At 40.4% G+C, this 23,628-nt stretch overlaps 1 protein-coding gene across 1 annotated transcript; it reads right to left on the bottom strand.

Moving 5' to 3' along the window:
• Nucleotides 1-139: 139 nt before the first annotated feature.
• Nucleotides 140-7,545, bottom strand: cnih2 (cornichon family AMPA receptor auxiliary protein 2). Its single transcript, XM_022746025.1, has 6 exons — nucleotides 7,465-7,545; nucleotides 5,220-5,288; nucleotides 1,964-2,011; nucleotides 507-619; nucleotides 284-427; nucleotides 140-167 (listed from the first exon to the last, which is right to left on the bottom strand). Exons 1-6 carry the CDS (start codon nucleotides 7,543-7,545, stop codon nucleotides 140-142), a joined length of 483 nt encoding a protein of 160 aa, XP_022601746.1.
• Between the last annotated feature and the right edge of the window lie 16,083 nt (nucleotides 7,546-23,628).

Raw genomic sequence — 23,628 nt, 5'->3', positions numbered from 1 at the left:
CACTCAGATTGGTCTTCTTGTTTTGTCCAAGCCAGTGAAGGGAGGGATACATGGAGAGAGGAAGAGTTGATGTCTCCATTCACTTTTCTTTTCTGGGTCTTACAGATATTTCCTTTCTTCCCTCCAGACCTCCTGCATGTTAGAAGCTCACCAAGGCATAGACCATGCTTCAGCAGGAAATAGACCGTGGCACCAGATGAAAAAAATAAGGAGAAAAGAGTAATTGTGCTGCTCTGATGTCTGTCTGAAGCTATAACTGAAGAGATCGTGAATTTACTCTTACCTGTAGAGATAGTAGAAGAAAGACAGCAGATAAAATCCCAGCTTACACCAGGACTCCTTCTGGCAGTAGTTGAGAATGTCGGCGTTCATCACGCTGACGGGATCATACATGACCTCTGACCCGTCAGCTGGCCGGTGGAAGAACCTGAAGAAGCAGAAAGGGTTTCAGTCACTCACCCACTACACCAACAGCAGCTTGTCAGACATCTGTTATGGGACTGTACCTCCACAGATGGTAGAAGAGCAGTGGGATGTTTAGGCCAAGTGTGACCCACTCTCCAGCGCACATGAACATCAGGCAGAAGAGCCCGTGGATGGAGTACTCCGGTACCACCAACTAACCGGGGCAGACACAGAAAGTCCAGTTACAGGTCTGCACATCACATTAGACACTGAAGTGATGAGGTAATCACACTGCAGCGGCTCCTCACAAAACACCGAACACTCAGCTGCGATACTAGACTAGAAACACTTCCACACACACGGTGTTAACGCTCCACGCGGCTGACACCTGACACTTCAAACACATGAAGACTGGTTTTTAGACGGGAGCAGAACCTGATGTAGTTTGACGTGACTGGGTCAGGTTACTCAGATCACTGAGTCTTCTTCGAGGTGTCCTCATCTCTGATTTTTTCTACGTTCACTAGCCAGTAGCTAACTTTGTCTGTCTGGTGTTTGGTGCTGAGCAGGTCGTGTACAGGGGATTTCCACTGTAAACACAGTAAATTTACTGGTTGTAAAACCACAGGTGACCCCTGTCAGATTTCGTATTTTGACATGATGCACTTTAAACGGCTCCAAGCCTCCGTCAGCACAGCTTCTCTGCAGACTCACAAATACTCACCTCTGATTGGGCGGAGCTACACAACCTCTGGGCTGGTACGAACACAAAGTGAAAGCAAAATGGCAACGCAGTCTGATTACCAGAAAAGATTGATCCCTACAGCAAATATATTGGAAAATGTGCACCATCTAATTTCTTCTTCACTTATAAGGTGATGGAGTGGGTATGGATCGGTGCACCACTGTGGAAAATAATTAATCAATAAATCAAACTATCAGTCGATAGTAAACATCTGCAAATCAGTGGCTTCATTCACATAAAACTCCCAATAATCATTTTCACCCTGAACCTAATAGACTTTATTCCCATGGCAGCCATTTTTAACTGAGTAACTGTTAATCTTAAAAATACTGTCTGATGATGAAAACATTTATCTTTTCCCAGATGAAGAACAAACTGCAGAATGAAGCCAGAGCAAACCTTGTAATGTAATTATGTACTGTGCAGAAATAAATAGGCCCTGATAGCACAGATAGCACTTTACCTTCTCTGATAAATCAAACTTTTTATTGGTTTCTGCTTATTTATTGATATGAGTCCATTTTCAACACACACACTTTCAAAATGGCCTCCATAGCATGGCAGCTTTTAGGGACCTTGAGTTCTCTTCCTGAAAGCTTTGAAATGTAAAAAGAAAAGAAAAGCTAAACACAGCGTTCTCCATTTCTGTGTCTGCAGGGCAGTGATGGTGACTTGTGGGGATGAACTACATGTGAAATGAATCAGTGTGCGTCATGGTCCTCACAATGGTTAGAGGGACAAATGGTCATGGTTGTCTGAAGCCGCTCTGTTTTAGTCATCCACCAGCAGCAGGTGAAAAAACATATTACTCACTCTGCGAAGCAGGTTGCAGATTCTTTCAATGTTGAGGATTCTTTCCCTCTGTGGAGCGGACAGAAAGAAAGTCTGATTAACAGTCTGTATATTTTTATATCCTTTGTTTTTTCTTCTACAGGATGTTGAACAATGACTCAAAATCACAAGGAAGAAAGGTTTTTTAGAAAGTTCTGTTTTGGAAAGTTTCAGCTGAGGAAGTTTGACACATTTTAGTGAGATTTTAATTAAATGCAGATAAACTTAAAGCTTAAATATAAACTGTGTGTCTGGTAAAGATGCGTCCACGTGCACATGTCACACGCCTCCACCTGGACCAGCATGACACAGTGTAAGCACAGAAAGAAAAGACATAGCAACTAATATCAAATTATAAATAACAATTTACCAACAAATTTCATTTTTTACCTTAAACTCTGTTGTTTTTTTACTGAATCCCTGAAAGGAAAGTCTTTTTCTTTTTTTGTGAGGAAAATTATTCAGGCTTTTTCTGTCTGTGACAACAACCCCTGAGAGGCAAGTGAAGAAATATTTTGTTGGGCGCTCATTTTTCTAGGGTCACTTGCCTCTCGGGGGTTTTTATACAGAAGGAAAAAAAAATGGGAAAAATGATCCTGCAAAAATAAAATAAAATAAAATATAAAAATAATAAATTCACTCTTCTTTCAATGCAGCGCTTTTACAGACGAAAAAAAAAACTTTCAAAAATAATCCTCGCAAAAACAGAAAAAAAAAATTCACTTGCCTTTCAGGGCTTCCGTAGTTTTTCATTATATATTCAAAATATTTAATAAATGTTGTGTTTGTTGTGAAGAAACCCAATTCAGACTGTTCATCATCACAAACATGCAGCAGCCACATCTGAAGCCTTGACAGGCGTGTTTGTCTTGTGACTGTCTCCTGTGAGCCGTGAGGGAAGACGCCATGATCAATTCCAGAAATGAAAGTCATCCATCTCCGTTTGCCGTCCAGCAGCTGGGGGCCTCTTATGCTGATGTTTTATTCGGGTGTCCATTGATTAGCCGGCGAAGGGAAATGAGATGTTCTGCTGCGGTTTATTTGCTTTGATGAATGTGTTTGCAGCACCAGGCCGGTGACTGAGCAGGTAAACACAGGAACAAATTGTCAGACATTTGTTTGCCTCATTCATTCTGTGAGACAAACACTCATGAGAGGATGCTGTATGTCTGGGGCTGTATTCACCACCCTCAGCAGAAAACACTCTCATGCTCATTCATTTGACGTATTGAGGCATCTGTCTTAATTACAGAGCCGGAGCTTCCAGTATTAAGGCCTCCGCAGCTTTTATATGAATCTGTGGCCATAAATTCAAACTCCCATTGTGACCTGAAAGTGGATTTTCCCTGAATCTCTGTCTCTCCAGCCTCATTGTTTATTTACACTTTGTTCTTTTCTGCTGGCTTTGTGCACCACTTCCCTCCACAGCGCTGAGCTTTACAGTGTAAACAGCACAGCTCTGGCCTGGACCTGCCAGCAGAGCGACTGCTCTCTGCACCTTATGGTTTGCTATTGTACATGTAAATTGTTTTCCTGCAGTAAATCTGCTTGGATTTCACAGCCTGGAGCCTCCCTGAGGTGTCCCAATTTGTCTCAGGTCATCCAGTTCACTCTGAATATTTAATTGTTCCAGCAAGAGGAACACAAGTGAAGACATTAATCAAAGACTGAGGAGACGTTTCACAATGTGCACAATGAATAAAAGTGCAACAAATGCAGGGCAGAGAATGTGGTTTGATTAGTGATCTGGTCTGAAGAGGGTCCTCTCCACGTGGCTCTGCTGTTTATAGGGTGATTCATCTTTTAGGGCATTTCAAGAGGAAATAAATCTGCATTCCACTTTTTGACGACCAGCCAAACACAGTGTTTCATACAATGACGACACGTCTCCCTTTGAGACTGTGACTGTGATTCATGGCCGAACATAAACCTGATTTGAAAACACACGTTTAGCCTCTTCCAGTTTGTCCTTCTGTGATATTTACTGCTTTTGGTCTTTTGTTGTTGTTGACATGTTTCTCTCTGCTAACATCAGAGCCTGCTGTCATGTTGAGTCTTCATTCTGCTTTGCAGTTTATTGATTTTGGGAGAGACTGGTGGCATCACATCCTGGCAGATCGTGTTATTCCTGAGCTCGTCTGACACGCTGACATCAGTTACGATGACAGGTTCAGGTTGTCTGTTATTGATTGAAAAACACCTTTACAATGTGATGCCAGCCAATACAACAGCCTCGATACAAAGAGTGTGCAAAGAGTGTGCAAAGAGCTATCATGACTGTAACGTTCAACATCCGACGACGCTCGGTCAGAGACACCACCTCTCCATCTTCATGCGAGGAGGAAGAATAACATCCATGTTGAAGTGATCAGTCAGAGCTGTGTTTATGCCAGAGCTGCTGCATTTGATTGCTTTGTATTTTACAGGTGTTGCAGTCAGTGTGTCCACCCCCTGTAGCTTGTACGCCTCCACACTCCTCCAGTCTCTTTCCTCTCCCACTCCTCTTCACTCTCACTTTGCAGTTCAGATGCAGCGATCTGCATGATTAGCTAACTTGTGAAAAAGACATTCACGGCTGCTGTTAACTTGCTAAATGAACTGACTCATGGTAATGTTATTTTATGTTTCTAAAAGACAAAGAGAAAGATGTACCCATTAAACATAAGCATCACAGCAGGAAGAGAAGACAAAGAACTTGCATTTACTTTGGGTCAAATGTTCCAGTGTGACTCAAGTGAACACGTCTGTTCTTGTCATGGTGAAACCTTGTTCCTTCATTGTGTCGACAGCACAGTATCTCACTGTATAAACAGCGGCTTCGTTTACATCAATCTCTTTAACTGATTAAGCCAACAGGCCGATGTCTTTGTAGAAGGTTGATTGCCCCAATCTGCATGTAAATGAGTGTTCAAGGCGAACGCTGCCCGGCTGCCACCGTTGCAGTCACCTGGAAGCTCGGATTAGCAGGAATTGTTTTCAAAAATATCGCAAATATTTGATGTTGAAAAATGAATGGATAGGCTGAATGTAGCTGAATAAAACATATGAAAGGTCTCATTCCAAATCCAAAATCACAAAACATTCATTTACATTAAGTGATGCTTGTTTCTCTGATGATTACAGGGATGAGATTGGGGAGTGTGTAAACCACTGAGACTTTCCTCTTGAAGCTGAAAAGAAGGGATTTCTCTGTGAATACGTTGGGGTTTGATCTGAGGTGAGACGGGACGGTTCTTACCGCTCTGGTGGGATTGCTCTGATCAATGGGGTTTTTGAAGTCAGTGCGAAGCTCATCAAATGCGATGATCTGAAAAATAACAGATGTGTTTGTTTTCATTTAGTTACCTTCAGAATACCAGTGCACACTCATACTGTATACGTAATGCACATACAGTGTAATTAAAAGACATAGCTGCACTACACTCTTAGGAAATGGTGTTGTTTTGTGTGTCAGTGTTGTATTGGGATGGTAACTGAAAGCTGATTCTGCTGCGCACTCACTACATCCTGTACAGCTGCAGCCACATTGTTCACTTTGCCTGAACACACATGGTGATTAATGTGTGCACGTATAATTACGCACAGTCTGTATATGAGCTGCTATTGTGTCCATACCATGTGTCTTTATTAGTTTCTTAATGACCGAGGAGCTAAAATTCTGGTTTAAATTCTCCCCTCGGTTTGTCACAGTGTGGATTTCAATGCAACCCTTACTCCTAGATTTCCATCTCCTCTAAACTTGTGAGACCAGTCTGTATTTAATGGGCCTGATTATAAAATTCTCATTAGAAATTGAAGATCCATGGAGACACAGATGGCCGTCAAAGGAACTCATTTGCAATGATTAGCATTTTTCTGGCAGGATTAAAACAATTAGAGCGCATCAAAAGTTATGTTTGGGGAAAAGTTGTTAAAGTTAATGACACAGACGATTTAAAAATGGATGCTTTGTTGAGTTTATAAGAGGATTATGGTACAGGAAGTCTATATCAAATCTTACATCTTTGACCTTTTTAGCAACACATTAAAAATATACTGTAGAGAAAACAGTGTCATTGTTCAGATACACTTCACTGATATCATCTAACTGCTCCCTGAGAGGTGAGCATGAGTGATCGCTTCTCTCTCCGTCCCCTGATTAATAGCTCTATAAAAATACTAATCATTCTTGGGATAAAGGCCACCTGCCACTTCCGCTCTTAAACATCAAGCTTCACTTTAATGGTTCATTGAGCAGTAATAAATAAAATGAAAAAAACAGGTATTATTTGCAGGTAAGTGAACATCAGGATCTGACTGGTAATTCCCTCCATATGAGTCTATAGGGCCCTCCCTCGCCTCCTTTCACACTGTTGTAAACAGATGCAGTTTCCATGGCGACACGGCGAGCCCCTATGTGGGCACCATGGTTACTACAGCAGTGCACAGCCGTTCTGATTGGTGGAGAGCCACACAGAATTGGGGTGCTGTGCCCCCCTGGTGGAAGCAGCCTGGGGGAAGGGGGTGAACGGACGAGGAGTTTGATAAGCGTTTCAATCACATGCTCGAGCGCTGAGCCAGACACACGCTTCTCCCCGTCTCTTTCACACACAGACACACTGACTGACTCATAGTCTCACCCACTTAGTCAATTGGTATGTTAGTCATTTCAAGTCTTATATTCATAATGATGCGTTTTGTATTTCACATTGTCCCCGCCTCCATGGATCGCACGTTAAAGGTGAGAGATCAGAGCTCCACTGTTTGTGGAGTCTGCACTTGTGTAACCAGAAAACCCAGCGCGCTGGTCTCCAGCGACATCTGTGCAAATTCCACTCAAAATGCCGCAGGCAAGACGGGTTCACAACAGTCTGGTGGGCAGATTTATCATCGTTGTGTGTTGTCGCCTCCCTGTACTCATTACATTCAGTTTGCTGGAGCCTGAACACCTTGTTTGAGGAACTGTTTAATGCCAGTCATACGTTTCTTGAATGTGGAAGGATGGAGCCAGCTGGAATCTGTTTGTGGAGTATACAAATGTCAGCTCCAGTTCCTTATACTAGTGATTAACCACCAAGAAACCAGGTCACTTCAAGTCGCTGTGTGGAAATAGATCAAATAAATGTACAAATTAAGACTTAATGTTCTGTGTTTTTCAGACTCCTGCTTCTCCTCCAATTCTGTGGCGTTTCATCCACCTAAAAGATTAATTATAATCCAACTAATTATGTCTTTAAAGTGTTTGAAATGAAAGGGAACAAAGTGTCATTGGTGGCTGTGAAGAGGTCAGATAGTCACACATAAGAACAACTACACTGTGGTTTCCTTGCTTGGTGTGTGTGTGTGTGTGTGTGTGTGTGTGTACTGTGTTCCTGTCAGTGTTGTACAACTGTGTGTAGGTGGATGTGTTTGTCTGCCTGTGTGGGATGGAGCGTGGACGTTCTCAGGCTCTACTTCTGCCCGTTTTAGTTGCAGTGTGTTGCAGTGTGCACGGAGCCACTCACCTGCCATATGACAAAGAAGATGAGAGCGGCGCACAGCACCAAGGTGAGCATGTAGCAGAAGGCCGCAAAGGTGAACGCCATGGCTGTTCCAGCCAGCCTGACGACGAGACGGGTCGAGAGAGAGAAAGGGAACCCCCCTCCCCTCTGCTCTCTGCCTCTGTGGCTATTGCTCCCTCTCCCTCTTCCCTTTAGAGGAGCTAACTGTCTGCTCCCCCTCTGACGCAGGCTGAGACTGTTTTGTCCAGGTAGGTAAAGCACTCACTTTTAGTAACAATCAATAATCAGCTTGAGCTGTGGCTTCACTTCCACTCATGCTGTGTCTTTGTCTCTTCCCTGACAGCGGGGTGACCCCCTTCCTCGCTTTGATTTAGGAAGCACTCATATGTCTGTTCACAGCCACAGTTGTCTGTTGTTGGCCTGATGCTCCTCTTTTCAGTCTCTGACAGGCAAAATGTCTGTCTCCTCCTCCTCCTCCCTGTAGTTTCTCTTTCGACAAAGCCCACACATTTCTTTTTTCTCTCACAGTAATGCGAACCACAAAGTGTCCGACTGACACGCTCTCAGCAGAAGCACAGGATTCTCGTCGATAGTACGCACAGCACTGCGTTTCAGAAAGGATTATTGTCTAAGATGGTTATGGCTTGTGATAGGTCAGTAGTTTGTCGTATGGCTTTCGGTTCATCTGTTGCTCTAAATAGAGAGCACTGTTAATGACGCATATTTTAAAATCATAGTTCACACATGTAAACAACCACAGTTTGCAGATTAGTTATTATTTGCAGAAACAGTTTCTTGGTATTTTACTTATTTCATTACAAAATCTTTGAGAAATAATTTGCCTCCAAAGAAATCTGATGATTTGCTGAAGATATAAGATATTGCTCTGCACGTTAGACAGTTTTCCTGGTTGCCAGTGTTGAGGCAGCAAATATTGGAACTAGGTTGCAAATCAAAAGACTATTTAATGCCAGTATCACACATCCAAGTACACGATCAGTGTTTCAGTTAGCATGGATCAATGTCTGGACTGATCTTAATATCGAGTAGAGAATACCTGTATCTGGTTGGAGACGTGTCTGCCACTGAACAGTCCACTCTTTCCTCGTCTCTGTCAATTTGGGTCGGCACCATGTCAGAATTCTCTCAGACGCATCCCTCAGGTTTCTCCAAAAACATTCAGATTTGTCTCTGCTGACAGTTGTTGCTGCAGGTTGAACAAATTTCAAATGTGAGGGTGAAAATTTAAGCAGAAACCTGCAGAACATCTACATGTTGAGACGCAGTTACTATGATTTTGAAATCACTCCTGCTCTTAAGCAAAAATCTCCACAGCCCTCAGGAGTCAGAAGTTAATTAGTCCACCTTCCTATTGTCTCCCCCTCCTCCTTTACCCGTCTTTCTTTCTTTCTTTCTTTCTGAACTCTCCTTTCTTTCTTTCTCCTCCAGAGGTTTTGAAAACAGACCTGAATGTGTTTCCTGAGTCTACTGTCTCTGTCTCCCTTCCTCTATTTCTTAGACTGCGAGAGAAATATTTCTATCACGCTTGATGTTATAACGGTCGACCAATAGCGTCGCTCTGCCTCCCTCCCTCTCTTATTTGCTCTCTCCGTCCCCTCTCTCTCCCTCCTCTCTGTCTGTCAGTCTCCCTCCCTCTCACATTTATACATTTCCATAATCCCTTGTTCCCCAGAGACTGATGAGGGGGCAGGGCAGGCTGTAAATGTTTTTCCTTTTGTCTGTATCTCCTTCTTTCTCCCTCTCTCTATCGGCCCCTCTCACCCAAGCCTTCACTCATCCATCATTTCATGAAATTTACGTCTGTTTCTTGGAGGGTGTTGCTCCACTCACCTGTCATTTCTTTCCTTTCTCTGCTCTATTAGCTGTTCACTCAACATCCATTAAATCGCTCACTGTTCACAGCTGGTTTTAGAAAAAAAAAACACTTCTCCCACATTTTTGCATTAAAGGAATCCAGTATTATCATCTCTGATTCTCCACGTTGATCACGTTGTACATGATTTCTCAGACAAATTCCAAAATCAGCATCATCAGAAAAAAAATGTGATGTAGTTCCCAACTCACAGCCTTATCAGATGAGCTTGAACAACCTTTCATACACACCACCTGTTATTCTATAAATATGTTTAAATAAATCGATGATTGACTGGTTATTTAACACTAACAGTTACATAACACTGGATATTGTTATCATGTCAAACTCACTATCGTACCACTTTCACTTGGAGGTGGCAGAAGCTGGACGTTTCAATTGTTTAACTTACAACTATTTCAATACCTGTTCATTGACCTACTTACACTATTCAAAGCGTTTATCAACAAATAATTTCAAATATTTCACTTGCTAACTAGTTTTCGCACACCTCACCCAGTCTGTAATCACTGTGTTTATTTGCCATGAAGTCCTGGAAACTGCAGAAGAACCACCTGAGGTAACTGCACCTGACTGGGATCAATAATGGATCCAGATGAGGAGAAGCACTGATCAGTGATTTGATCAGAGAGACAGAAGTCGGAGCGTCTCCAGAGTCTGTCCCCTCCTGCAGGAGGCGGGTCAGATTATAGCTGATCTTCAGTCAGTGATCGAGCAACAGCTTCAGCCTTTAATCTGCATTAACTGATTTATTGGCCACTTGGGGGCAGAGGAAACTGCAAACACGGAGCTGACATGTTGTTACCTTTTTTTGACACGTTGCCCTTCAGTTGAAATCTTGCTGGTGTGCACCTGATGAATCTAAGTCCAACATTCACTCTGCTCCGAGCTCTGTTTTACTCTCCAGCTCCTGAGGGAAATGTCTGACTCTTCAGCTGCAAATGCTCAACTATGTTCAATAACCAGCCGATAACTTTGTCTGTTTGCCGTTTGCTGCTGGGCAGGGAGCGCAGTGGGTTCATCAGAGCTTTTCCACAGGAAACAGTTGCCTGCTGCAGCCAGGGCAAACCTGATGACGCACCTGATGAGAGCAGTGACCTGAAATAAAACAGTAAAGGTGTAAAACCAAAACAATGAGCTGAGAGACAACAAGCTCAGGAGACAGGAACTGCAGAGTCTGGTGATAATTCTCTGGGTTCATCACTATGACGACCGACTTTCACATTCCACTGTTCCTGTGATCTGCAAATAATAAATATATTGATTATTGGTACTTCATTTTTCCATCCTTCTTTTCTTGACTGAAACAAATTCATGGATGTTTTTTTTGTCCAAAGGGGGGGGGGGGCAGTTCCCTCAAAGTTAGGAAATACACCAAGTGAGCATTTTATTAGGAACACCACACTGATGCTTAGCGTCATGGATTCTACCAGATGTTGAAACTTTCCTCTGAGACTCTGTTGCATGTTGATACGACTGCATTACATCATTTCTGTAGATGTGCCAGCTGCACATGTAAGCTGGGGCGGCGGGGTCAGCCCTATGTTCCCCTATTATAGTTTGCATCCACGTTCCACGGCGTCTTCACATTTATCCACCTCAGCGATCGTTTTTGTAAAGCATCGTTTTCAGTTACGGAATTCACCGTTCTACTGTGGACGGAAGGGCTAACCGGACAAATATTACCCGGGTTAGTGTGGACATGGGCTTATGGGACCATATAAGACTGTGGGAAAATAGGGCCTAATTTTCAAAACATTCTTAGAAATGTGGGAACATAGGGCTGTGGGAACATAGGGCTGTGGGAACATAGACACGCTCCCGGGGCGGCACAGTGGTGCAGTGGTTGGAACTATCACATCACAGCGAGATGGTTCTAGGTTCCAGCCCCGGGCCTTGGGCCTTTCTGTGTGGAGTTTGCATGTTCTCCTCCTGCCTCACTGAACTCACTGTCACTGTCTCACCTGACGTGGCGTCTGCTGTTTTAGTCCATCCACCTCAAGGTCGGACGTGTTGTGATCTCTGAGATACTTTTCTGCTCACCACACCAACAATCATGTCACAGTCAGTCACTGAGATCACATGATCACTTGCTCTGATGTTTGATGTGCACTTTAACTGAAGCTCCTGACCTCCATATACATGATATTATGAATTTATGGAAGTAGATTTGTTTCAATATTATTATCATCTGTAAATATAAAACAACTTCCACAAATACAACAAATACATTTACAAATCCACATATCTTGCAGATACAAAACGGATTTGCAAATACACAAATAAATTCCACAAATGTTTTGAAACAAACTTTCTGCTCACTTTCGGAAAACACGTGAGCACCTGCTGACAACGCCATTTCCGCTTTTCAAAGTAAGAGCACTTAGTCTTCTATGTGTTGTTTTTTCTCCCAAAATAATCGGCGACAAGTAACGTGCACTACGTAAACGGTTGCAAGACATGAAGTGACACAACCTGGTCTAGGTCTTTGATAGTATGGCTGTTGGTGTTGCTATTTGTTTTGTTAAGAAATGACGTATCGCAATTTTATTGTTCATTGTTAATATGTAGGCTAACCTAACGTTAACTTCTGAACCTGCACTTGTTCCCATGGCGACAGTAAACATTCATGTTGGGACTGTGAGAATGAAAGCAGGGTGTTGGATTTACACACTGATGATGATGATGATGATGATGATGATGATGATGCATTGTAAATAGAGTACATTTCATACCCATCCACCCTGTACAGAGATAGCTGGTGGCATTTCTTTACCACTGACTTTATTGTAATCATTCTGTCCATTTGTGAGACAAACCTTGAGACAAATCTACCTCCATAGAAATACCATTAATAGTTTTTACACAGTGACAGTTAAAGTTTCATGAATGTTTGTGGACCTTTCCAGATTTTTACATTGGTGTGTATGTGACTGAATGTTCACACTGTGGGGAGAAGCTATTCACCTGCTCTGCTGCACAGCCACAAAGTTTCCAATAACACTAAATACTGCATATCACAGTGGATCTTTGTGTCATTTACACCCTGGTGAAACAAACAGCTGCCACTGCCACAGATAGACAAGCAAGTGACAAGGAAGTGACGTCCTAACTGATGACCTGCCTTGATGAGAGGACTGGAAGATAGCATTTTCCTTTTCATTTTGACCCCACAAAAGCGTAGTGACATGTAATGCAAAGGACTGTGGGCGCTGTTTGCTTATTGTATTTGAATATTGTCACTGTCAATATACATGAAAAGCATGTTGTTTTAATAAAGTTGCATATTAATATGAGTATTTCATATTTGTTATTAACTTATATCTTCATATATCTAGAGTATATATATGTCTTAATAACAAATCATCTTAGAGATGACATATATGTTAACATCACTCTTAATATAGGGACAATATGTAATATATATGGAATACTTCATAGTGTATTGAGGCATAAAAACGTCATAGTATAGTAAGGCATATTAATATGGGATATTAAGGCATAAAAACGTCAGTATAGTGAAAAAACTTCACAGTAGTAAGGCATGAAGTTTGATTAAAACGTAATAGTATAGTAAGGCGTAAAAACATTTAAAAAATGTCTTAATATAGTAATGAATAAAAACATCATAAAAATATCATAGTATAGTGAGGGATAAAATATCACAAAAAAGTCATAGTATATTAAGGCATACAATGTTATACTAGAGCAGGCATGAAATGTCAAAAAACATCATGGTATAATAAGGCATAAAATGTAAAAAAAACTTCAAAGTATAGTAAGGTATAAACTTTCAAAAAACGTCTTAGGATAGTAAGGCATTAAAATGTCATAGTATAGTAAGACATAAAACGTCAAAAATATCATAGTATAGTAAGGCATAAAAATGCCAAAAAATGCCAAAAAATAGTATGGAAGAAAAATGCCAAAAAACATCATAGTATATTAAGGCTTAAAAGGTCATGTAAAGGTCATAGCATGGTCAGGCATCAAAGAGATAGTATAGTAAGGCATAAAAATGCTAAAAAACTTCATAGTTTAGTATGGCATAAAGCATCAAAAATACATCATAGTATATTAAGGCTTAAAAGGTAAAAAAAAACGCCATAGTATGTTCAGGCATCAAACAAGATAGTATAGTATGGCATAAAACGTCAAAAATACATCATAGTATATTAAGGCATAAAAAGTTATAAAAACGTCATAGCATGGGCAGGCATCAAACAAGATAGTATAATAAGGCATAAAAATGCTAAAAAAAAAAACGTCATAGTGTAGTATGGCAAAAAAGGTCATAAAAATGCCATAATATGGTCAGGCATCAAACGAAATAGTATAGTAAGGCATAAAAATGCCAAAAAACAATCTCGTAGTATAGTGAGACATAAAATCTCAAAAAACTTCATAGTATAGTAAGGTATAAAAATGTGAGAAAATGTCATAGTATCGTAATGCGTAAAAATGTGAAAAAATATCATAGTATAGTAAGGTGCAAAAATGTGACAAATGTCATAGTATACTAAGGCATAAAATGTCAAAAAACATCATTGTATAGTAAGGCATAAAAATGCCAAAAAACGATCTCGTAGAGACATAAAATCTCAAAAATCATCATAGTATAGTAAGGTATAAAAATGTGAGAAAATGTCATAGTATCGTAATGCGTAAAAATGTGACAAATGTCATAGTATAGTAAGGCATAAAAATGTCAATAAACGTCATGGTAAAATAAGGCATAATGTCAAAAAACGTTATTGTATAGTAAGGCATAAAATGTCAAAAAATGTCATAGTATAGTAAGGCATAAAAATGTCAATAAACGTCATGGTAAAATAAGGCATAATGTCAAAAAACGTTATTGTATAGTAAGGCATAAAATGTCAAAAAATGTCATAGTATAGTAAGGCATAAAAATGTCAATAAACGTCATGGTAAAATAAGGCATAATGTCAAAAAACGTTATTGTATAGTAAGGCATAAAATGTCAAAAAATGTCATAGTATAGTAAGGCATAAAAATGTCAATAAACGTCATGGTAAAATAAGGCATAATGTCAAAAAACGTTATTGTATAGTAAGGCATAAAATGTCAAAAAATGTCATAGTATAGTAAGGCATTAAATGTTAAAAAACGTCATAGTACACTAAGGCATAAATGTTAAAAAATGTCATAGTATAGTATTGTATTAAAACGTCAAAAAACGTCAAGGTAAAATAAGGCATAAAAACTTCAAAATACGTCATAGTATAGTACAGCACAAAGAGTCATAAAAACCTAACCCCGCTTGGAACCCATGCAGGCATAGGAAGCACATGGAAAAAACACTCAAAATGGTCAATGGCAGGGTTTAAACTCAGACACTTCTCATTGTAAGGCAACAGTTGCAACCGCTGCACTGCTATATCACCCCATGAAAATGGTCATAGTAGAATAAAGCATATAAATGTCATAGTACAGAAAGGCATAAAATGTCCTGAAAATATCATAGTGTAATAAAGGATAAAATGTTATTAAAACGTTATAGTCTAGTAAGGCATAAAAACATCCTTAAAACGTCATAGTATAATCAGGCATAAAAAATTATAAATACTTCATAGTATAGTAAGACATAAGAACACAATGATACAGCAAGGCATCAAATGTCATAAAAATAATGTGCATGTCTTGCAGGTATAGGGCGCACATGCAAAATCCACACAGATTGGCCCGAGGCAGGTTTTGAACCCAGAACCCTGTCATTGTGACGCAACAGTTGCAACCACTGCACTACTCTGCAACCCCATAATTATGGTCATTTTAGAGTAAAGCATATGTCATAGTATAGTAAGGCAAGAAAACGTCATAGTATATTAAGGCATAAAAAGTCATTGTATAATTTAACTTAATATAACCTATTTCTTCACTTTAGCGTTTAAATTTTGAGCTTTGCACCACATTTATGAACTGCTCAGCACTTCAAATATCTGCCTATTTAATAACTTATATAATTCCTTATTTTATTTCATTTTACTTCAATGTTTTTCATTTTAGATCAATGTTTTTAACAATGTTTTATGTTCATTTAATGTCTTTTCTCTTCACTTCATGTGAAGCACTTGGTGCATGTAATTTCTTTGTTGTGTAGCACTTTGTGCTACATTTCTTGTATGAAAGGTGCTATACAAATAAAGCTCATTATTATCATTATTATTATTAGTAGTAGTAGTAGTAGTAGTAGTAGTAGTGGTATTAGTAGTAGTAGTAGTAGTAGTATTCTCTCCAGGTAAAATACAAACACCAACATACAATAAACAAAAAATAACAATCCATAAATCTCAGAGCGAACAGCAACAGCGGCTCTTGGCATGAGAGTGCGCATCGTCTCCAGCTGTGTGCCTCAGGTATGTGTTTGTGCGTCAGGTGAATATTTCTATGTTGATAAATTTTATTCTGCAAAGTGTTAAAATACATATCTATGGTGTTGTATTTCAGCACTGTAGCCCAGAGAAAACTGTCCATTTGGACAGAAGATGACAGAAGACTGCAGCAGCACTAAATAAATCAATGCTAATATAACAACATGGAAAAACGTTGCAATAGTGTATTTATCAGTTATTTTTTTTGGACTTTCAGGATTTTGAGACATTCACCTACAGAAGTATGTTATTGTTCACGTGAAAACAAAATCTCTACAAAGCCACTGAACTGAATATGAGAGAGAATTTTCATGCCGCCACTTTGCACAGTTACATGTACAGCCTGGCTCCAGACCTCTGAATCATCGCCCACCTCTTAAAGTGAAATGTAATGGAACTTCATTCTGATTATCATGCTGGTATATCCAGCACGTAGCATATGGCTGGTGGCTTGTCATGGAAATGTGGTGTGAAAAATGCAATCTGGGTTACAGCACAGAGCAGTGAATGGGTGATTTTCAACCATCTGGGTTAGTGTGTTAGCCACTGACGGTTAAGCAGAGGCTGTGGTCTATTCTGGTTTACTGTGATGTCAGTGGTTGGGGATTCCCTGCAGTCTGGTCAAACTGTGTCAAGATGTTATCTTCAGTGTAAATTACTGTTTTATATTATGTTGTATTATTACTGAAGCAGTTTGGTTCGTTAAAGCAGCAAACACACGTCACTTAATGTTAAGTTAATTAGAAACACTGGTACCTGAACCTCAGGGACTCACCTGGAGTTCTGTGCTTATCAGCAGGGCCAGCACAAGCCTTCAAGGGACCCTAACCAGAATTTGATTTGGGGGCCCCCGACCACCTCAATACTGCCAGTTCTATTGACTATTGTCAATACTTGATCACACACACCCATGATCAATTTTACTGTAGGTGTGTTGCTCTGACAGAGGCAGCAGGAAGTGATTATACCAGTTGTATTAGCTAGCCAGCCTGTTAGCTTAATGTTGCATTTTTGCATGATTACCATTTACATGATATATCACACACACACACACACACACACACACACACAAAAAACATTTTAAGCTCTCATGTGTGACATATCCAGCGCTCTTGGTGGCCCTCTGGTGGCCTTGGGGTTCCCTGGGCAGGCGTCCAGTCTGCTTCTGCCTCGGGCCGGCTGTCCTCATCAGTTTCTTGTTTTCACCTCCTTGAACAGGCAAAGTGTCCCTTCAATGTTTTGGTGCCTGTCAGCTGAGAGAGGGACCTCGCTCTGTATATAAACTGCAGTTAGACGTCATAGTGTCTGAAGTCTGCCAGACGACCCTGAGCTGAGAGGGTTTGGCTCCATCTGCAGCCAGTAGCTCAGAAATCATAAACACTGCAGGAGTGAGTCTGGACCAAAACCATCAGAGGAAGTCCAAGAGGGTTAGTCCTCTGGTCCTTAGGGTGGACACTTTAATTTTCTGAGTTTGCTCTCATTAAAACCAACTTGAACTTTAGTCAGTTGATATTTCTACACGTATGCAGCTGCTGTATAACAACACTCAAGCATCTTCAATGAATTCTGCTGTGTGCTGCTTTCTAAGAAAAGAAATGATTGTCACGTTTGACCCTTCACAGACGGTTCAGATTATCCATGAATATTTAGGGATGAATGAAATATGAGGAAACTCTTCTGAGACATGAGGTTGAAAGAATACAGAATTTACTGCTTTGTGTTGAAGATTTGAGATTCAACCTTTTCACCCATTGATGGATTAAATCTAAGATTTTATCTGAATATTCTGAAAAAGTGGTTGTAATATCAAATACATAAAATATCAAATGTCATATTGCTTTGTGTTTTTATGGATATTCATTGTATATATATATCCTGTAAATTTCTGTATCCACTTGGAAATGATTTATACAATATGTTTAGTAGATAAGATAATGGTAAATTGTGTTATGTTTCCTTGGTGATCTATTGGTCACATGATTAATCAGTGGACTGTGTATGAGGACATGTGGAAACAATCTCAGACACCAAACTTGGTGAAGGAGACATGGACATGACATGTACATTGACCAAGAGAAGAATATAATACGATTATATGGATGGAAACCGCTCAGTTTCTACTACATGCAAAACCTGCTGCTGTTATATAAAAACACAGCGGAATCGAACCTGTTGTTGAAACACACACAGACGGCCGTTACAGTCGGACCCACAGAGTCTGTAGAGTCGTGCTCGTTTCATTGCTGGATTTAGACTTCCCACAAGTGGTGATAATAAGTGTCTGCAAGTCCTGGTGTATTTTTACATTCCTGTGTGTCGCACTGCAAAGACATGACACAAGAGCTTGTGTGGAAAATAATTCAGCTAAATGTCAGTATAATGTACTAATGCTAATAATGTACTTCAGCTAATGATGCAATGTGGGCTGATGTTAATATATTTCTAGCTTGTTTATTTATAGTCCAATAAAAAGTATTAATTCTTATTATGATTTAATTTTTCAAATTTCAGCGATAGAAAATTCTCTTTTAAATGTTCCTGTTTCTGTGATTAAATTTATTTTATTCCCCTTTTTTATTTTATTTAAAGCAGCTGATCTCTGCAGGTGATGGATACATCAGGAGGAATGAAAATGTCTAATATCACGAAGTTTAAAAGACACATGTATTACTGCAGAATAAATGTAGTAATATTATCTACCTGCTGTCCTGTCATATCTTGAAGGATCGTCTGTTTGGTCTGTTACAGCCGCTGCAGTGATGAAGACTGACACTGTCCTCTATTTAACTCATCTGGTTCACATGTGCATGTGCGAGCCCGTGAACATTTTAATTGGTATTAGTGCAAATGAAGACTGACAGATTTTAAATTGTCCACAAGATGGCAACATATGAGAGGCAGAGGCAGCAACAGCTGGTCTCATTAGGTGTCTAACAGCGGCACTGATACACAAATGACTCACCCTCAAAACACAAATCTAAATTCCTCCAGTGGTTTTGTTTGCTGTGCATGTAGGATGTGATGCTCACTCATCTGATGGAGAGAAAACATCATCACAGAGCATTCAGAAGAGGAACTGCTATGTGTAAAAAAGTAAAGGTCAATTCTTTTAATCTGCACCTAGATTTGAAGATCTACAACAGGGGGCATTATGGCAGCAAACTGGACTGATACCTCATTAACCCCAGTCACATTAGCTCAGTGGGTCTTAAGGCAGAGCCTGGTCACAGCTGCAGCAGAGCAGTGAGCAGCTGAGGGCAGTGTTTAGTGGAATCCAGACCATCCCAAGGGTAGAGAAGGGTGTGGAAGTCATCAGCTCTGCTACCAGCACGCTGAAAAACAAGGTGGGATCAATTTAACGTCCCCTGACCTGCTGCACTTTTGGACCTAAATGAAATGTTTTCCTCTAACTGCTTTATTGATCACTTTAACGATGAGAGAGATAAAAATCAAAGTCATGTAGCAGAGCTCTCGCAGGGCGCAATGTGGCATGGAGGCATTAACACTAAATGCATAAATTTAGGCTTGCAGCTCCTCAGTGACGAGCTTATAACAGCAAACAGCTTTGTGATGTGGTTAATGGTGCACAGATTCTGCCGGTCAGGAACCTCTCGGCCTCCTGGCTGAGCTTCTTGTCTGACAGGACACAGCACGTCCTGACATGATCCCTTATATCACTGTGATACAGAAGGATTATGATGCATTTTCTGACCTTGCAGACATCTGCACAAGCAATGAAGTTCATAGATGTTGGCTTGTTGTGTCAGACGAACAAAAAAGACACAAACAGATGTGAGTGTTTTAAACTGTTTTAAATAAGCTCATAGAAACAAAGAGACTCTCTATTGACCTTGATGGTGGAAGGCAACAGTGACTACACACAACTCACACTGTCACCAGTCACAGAAGCATCAGTAAGCGGTTTACTGAATATTATTCTACTTTTAATTGATTTATTACAAGCAAAAAATATTTTTTAGCTTGAGCCAAAAGTGATGACTGATGAAGGTCTGAGAGATCTGAATGTCTGATTGACCGAAGGCTCAGAAAATGAAAGTGGAAACACTGCATGGATCTAAATGTGCAGAAATATTTTCTATCATACGAGTGTGTGCCAAAAAGTGGCTCGTTGGGACCACAGCGATAAAACACCCTTAACATCCATTGGTACAATGTAGGAGAGCTGTTACCATAGCAACACAAACAACTCCAGTAAGGTTGCTTTTTGGCTTTTAACCAGAAATCAAATGCTCTGTGCCTTTTAAATACAGTTCAGACAGTCCTGGAAGACATCTTCATGTTTCCTGTTGTTGATGTTATGCAGCAGTAACTTCTCTTTAACCAGTATCACTAGTTATTGAAAAGAACAAGGATAAGGATAAGGATTTATATGAAACTTGTCTCCTATCTGAGAGTCCATTTAGCGGCCCTTTAAAAGAAACCAAAATAAACAAACAGCTGTAACACAAACTCAGCTGGAACACAAACTGAGGATAAAAAACACGACACATCAGGACACTGCACACTGCACTGAGACAGCAGGGATTCAGATGCCATGTATATTATCACAGTGTGTGTAATTTAATAAATGCGTCCCAGCACCTGTCCTTCTCTCTAAAAAGAAATCCCACCACAGTGAATCTCATGGACGGCTCCTGGCAAAGAAAAGCACAATCTGTTTTTAGGTAATTTACTTTTAATTTCCATGTCACCCTGATGCTGCTGTTTCAAGCATCTGTACGCTTAAACAGTTTGTGATGTCCTCAAAGATTTAGATAGATCGTGATTTACTTCGTCTTTAGTCACCTGAGGAATGTGGACAGTCTTTGTTAGGGGAAATAAAGACACGTTTTTATAGGTTCATCCACTTGTTGCCATCCTTACCTGTCGAGTTATATTTCTTCCATCTCCTATTCAGGTTTTAACTTCTCGTCTTCTTCCTCAAACATCAAAAGTCGGGGTCAGAATAACACCACCTAAGCTAGCACGAATTCAGTCACTTGCTCAAGAGCGCTTAAAGGAGCTCTTTGTAACTTTTGCTATCGCTACATAGCTAACGTTAGCGTAAACAGCTGCTTATTTACCAGTCTAGAAGAAACGTTGTGAGTTCAGTATCAAACTTCATTGTTATATTCACAAAGAGCTGTGTCCAGTGGTGGAGAGCAATGTCAACTATTGTTCCTATCACTTCTTTCCAGCTGAAGTTAGCATGCTAACGAGGTAGCCCTGGCCCGTTCCTGCCAGTCGTGTCACTTTCCGATAGCGACTCGCTGCAGCCTCCAATCTGCCCTGAAGACATAGTCTGCTCAGAGGACGTAAACTCTTTCATTATTTAAACAACGGCTGAAGCTCTCATTGAAGCGACAATCACCACCACCAGATCCACCAGTGTAATCAGCCTTAGCTGCCTTTAAAGGCAGGAAAAACACATGCTGTGAGAAGAGGTTTTAGGGACTTTTGCATGTTTATCATAAAAAAAAGTTTTGCAAAAGACCAGACTGTTTGTCTCTGTGAAAGACAACAAAATCTCTTTTTTTGTAACAATATTGTTTCATATACATTGATGCAATGAGGAGCCAAACAAAATGCATCAAAGTGCTGCAGTCCATGGCCAGAGGGCGCAGATGGAGTGGAAATCACAGAAGACCAAGAAGCTGCTTTACAGAAAATAAATCACAAACGCTTTGGCTTGTGGCTGCAACAACATGAATTTCTCTTATATTACATCAGAAAACTGAGGTTCACATATTCCAGCAGTTATTGGACACTCATGCTGCCCCTCCCACTTCCAAAAAACTCTTTTCTTCATCAATAATGGCATGAGAGAGATAAATATGAGTGATAAGTTAAATGAACTCTTCAAATGAATCCCTACAGATTTTACATGTGGTTTCAAACCATTTTTAGGTTTGCTGCTACTTCCATCCAACGTCACCATCACGCCGGTCTGTGGTGCTGTCCGTGGTGCTGAATGACTGAAATATACTGTATCTACTGATTTGAACTCACTGGAGAATGCGATGGTGTGTGTGTGTGTGGGGGGAAGGACCCATCAGTATCATGAGAGACACTGCGCAGCACCTGCTTCTCTCTCAAGCTATGGGCACATGTACAGTATCACTATCTGACTCTTCCTCACAGTGAATGAATGATAAAGCTGCTGTGGTGCTGATCTTGAAAAGATGAACCTCTCTGCTGCAACACATCTGCTGAAATCAATGAGGGTGGATTGTTTTACTTGTGTGTCGACAGGCAGGTTTGGGCACTTATCTGTTTTATCAGCAGTGTCCAGGATGTGTTGGAATGAACACCGAGGTTTACGCGACCACAGTCTCCACAGGCAACAACACAAACCGTTCCATGGGTTTCAGCTTGTGGCTTTAAGGTCGTCTCTGCAGGAACAGAAGATTCCAGCATGCTGCTCCTCCTCATGGTGTTTGGGGTGTTTCCCCTCCTCTGGTGTTTTCTGTCCTCCAGATCTCAGTGTAATCTCTTTTATTTCTCTCCGAGGTTTGCCATAACCATCCCGTCAGTTGGGTAATCTGCAGCCTCCATTCCACCGTTATCACAGGCAATCATCCACCAATAAAAACTAAATGAATTTTATCCAAATGAAAGCTATATTTTTTAGCTTTACTAGCAGTGTAGCTCTGGGGATGGCAGTGTTGTTTTTCACACTGTGGACCAACACTCCAGTCATGGCACATAGAGGATTAATCCTAATGATGCTGGCGATCACCTCACAGGCCAAAATATCCACTTGCCTTCAGTTAATGACTGAAAACAGAATCACATGCACTTTGAGATGACTGAGCATGCTAATATGCTAAATGAGACATCAGCATGTTGACACTGAATAATTGTAAATGTAAATACATGTAAACATACTATCTGAGGGCATGTTAGCATTCTACCATGAGGATTCAGCTAAAAGCGTAGCTTAGCTTATGTAGCCTAAGTACAGCGTAAATTATTGAACGTTCAGCCAAGTCTGACGATATAGAGAAATACATTTATTTTATTACTGCATTTCTCTAAAGATGAGGGCTCATATCAAAATGGTCAAAATCAAGAGGCAACGATGTCCCGACTTTAAGTCCTTAATATCAGCCAAACCACTAAAACACTGGGACCTACAATTCCCATAATGTAACTCAGCAGCATCTTTATTAGACTGTTGAATACCTTCATCTTTTTAATGGCCGTGGTTTCTTGTCAAATATTTGAGGTCTCAAGCCTAATAAAGTATCTATCTATCTCAAGAAAGTCCTGATGACATCACTATGACATCATCTGGGTTATTTTCTCAGGCTTTAGAAAGACCTACAGAAGACATGTCTACTCATGACAAGGTGACTGACCTTTGTGTTTAGTTTCTGACCCAGGCTTTAAAGTTGTGTATCAATGTTTCACCAGTGCAGGAATCTTTACAACTGATCATGTTCTTAACTTCTATTAGTTTTATAATAATATGTATCATGAATTTATATATCAGAATTAATGTCAGGGTGAAACTCAGTATGTGTGTGTGTGTTTTCTTCTGTAGTACATCTCTGTCAATAACCATCCAGACTGTAACAAAAATCAACCCACAGCAGACTTACAGGCAACAACATCTGGGACTGACTCAAAACGAATATCACATCTCCAGTTTTTAGGTTACAGCAGGTTATCTGTAGCTGTGCTGATGGTTGACAGCGATAATGAGCAAAATAAAAGAGGGTTGAGGAGTGAAATGGTCATTCATACTAGACTCCTGATGCGCAGTCAGGAGGACCTGCCGTGCGTGTAGCGCTGTTTCTGAACGTCTCCTCCCCTGTTTCTGCAGTGTTACTGCTTTTCCATCTCGCTCATCGTTTCTTGTGCCAATGCTGCCCA

This window comes from Seriola dumerili, unplaced genomic scaffold, assembly GCF_002260705.1.
Source record: "Seriola dumerili isolate Sdu_G_001 unplaced genomic scaffold, Sdu_1.0 BDQW01000091.1, whole genome shotgun sequence".
NCBI classification, from domain to species: Eukaryota; Metazoa; Chordata; class Actinopteri; order Carangiformes; family Carangidae; genus Seriola; species Seriola dumerili.
Note: the sequence above shows the minus strand (reverse complement) of the source record. Positions and strands in the feature narration are given on the sequence as shown.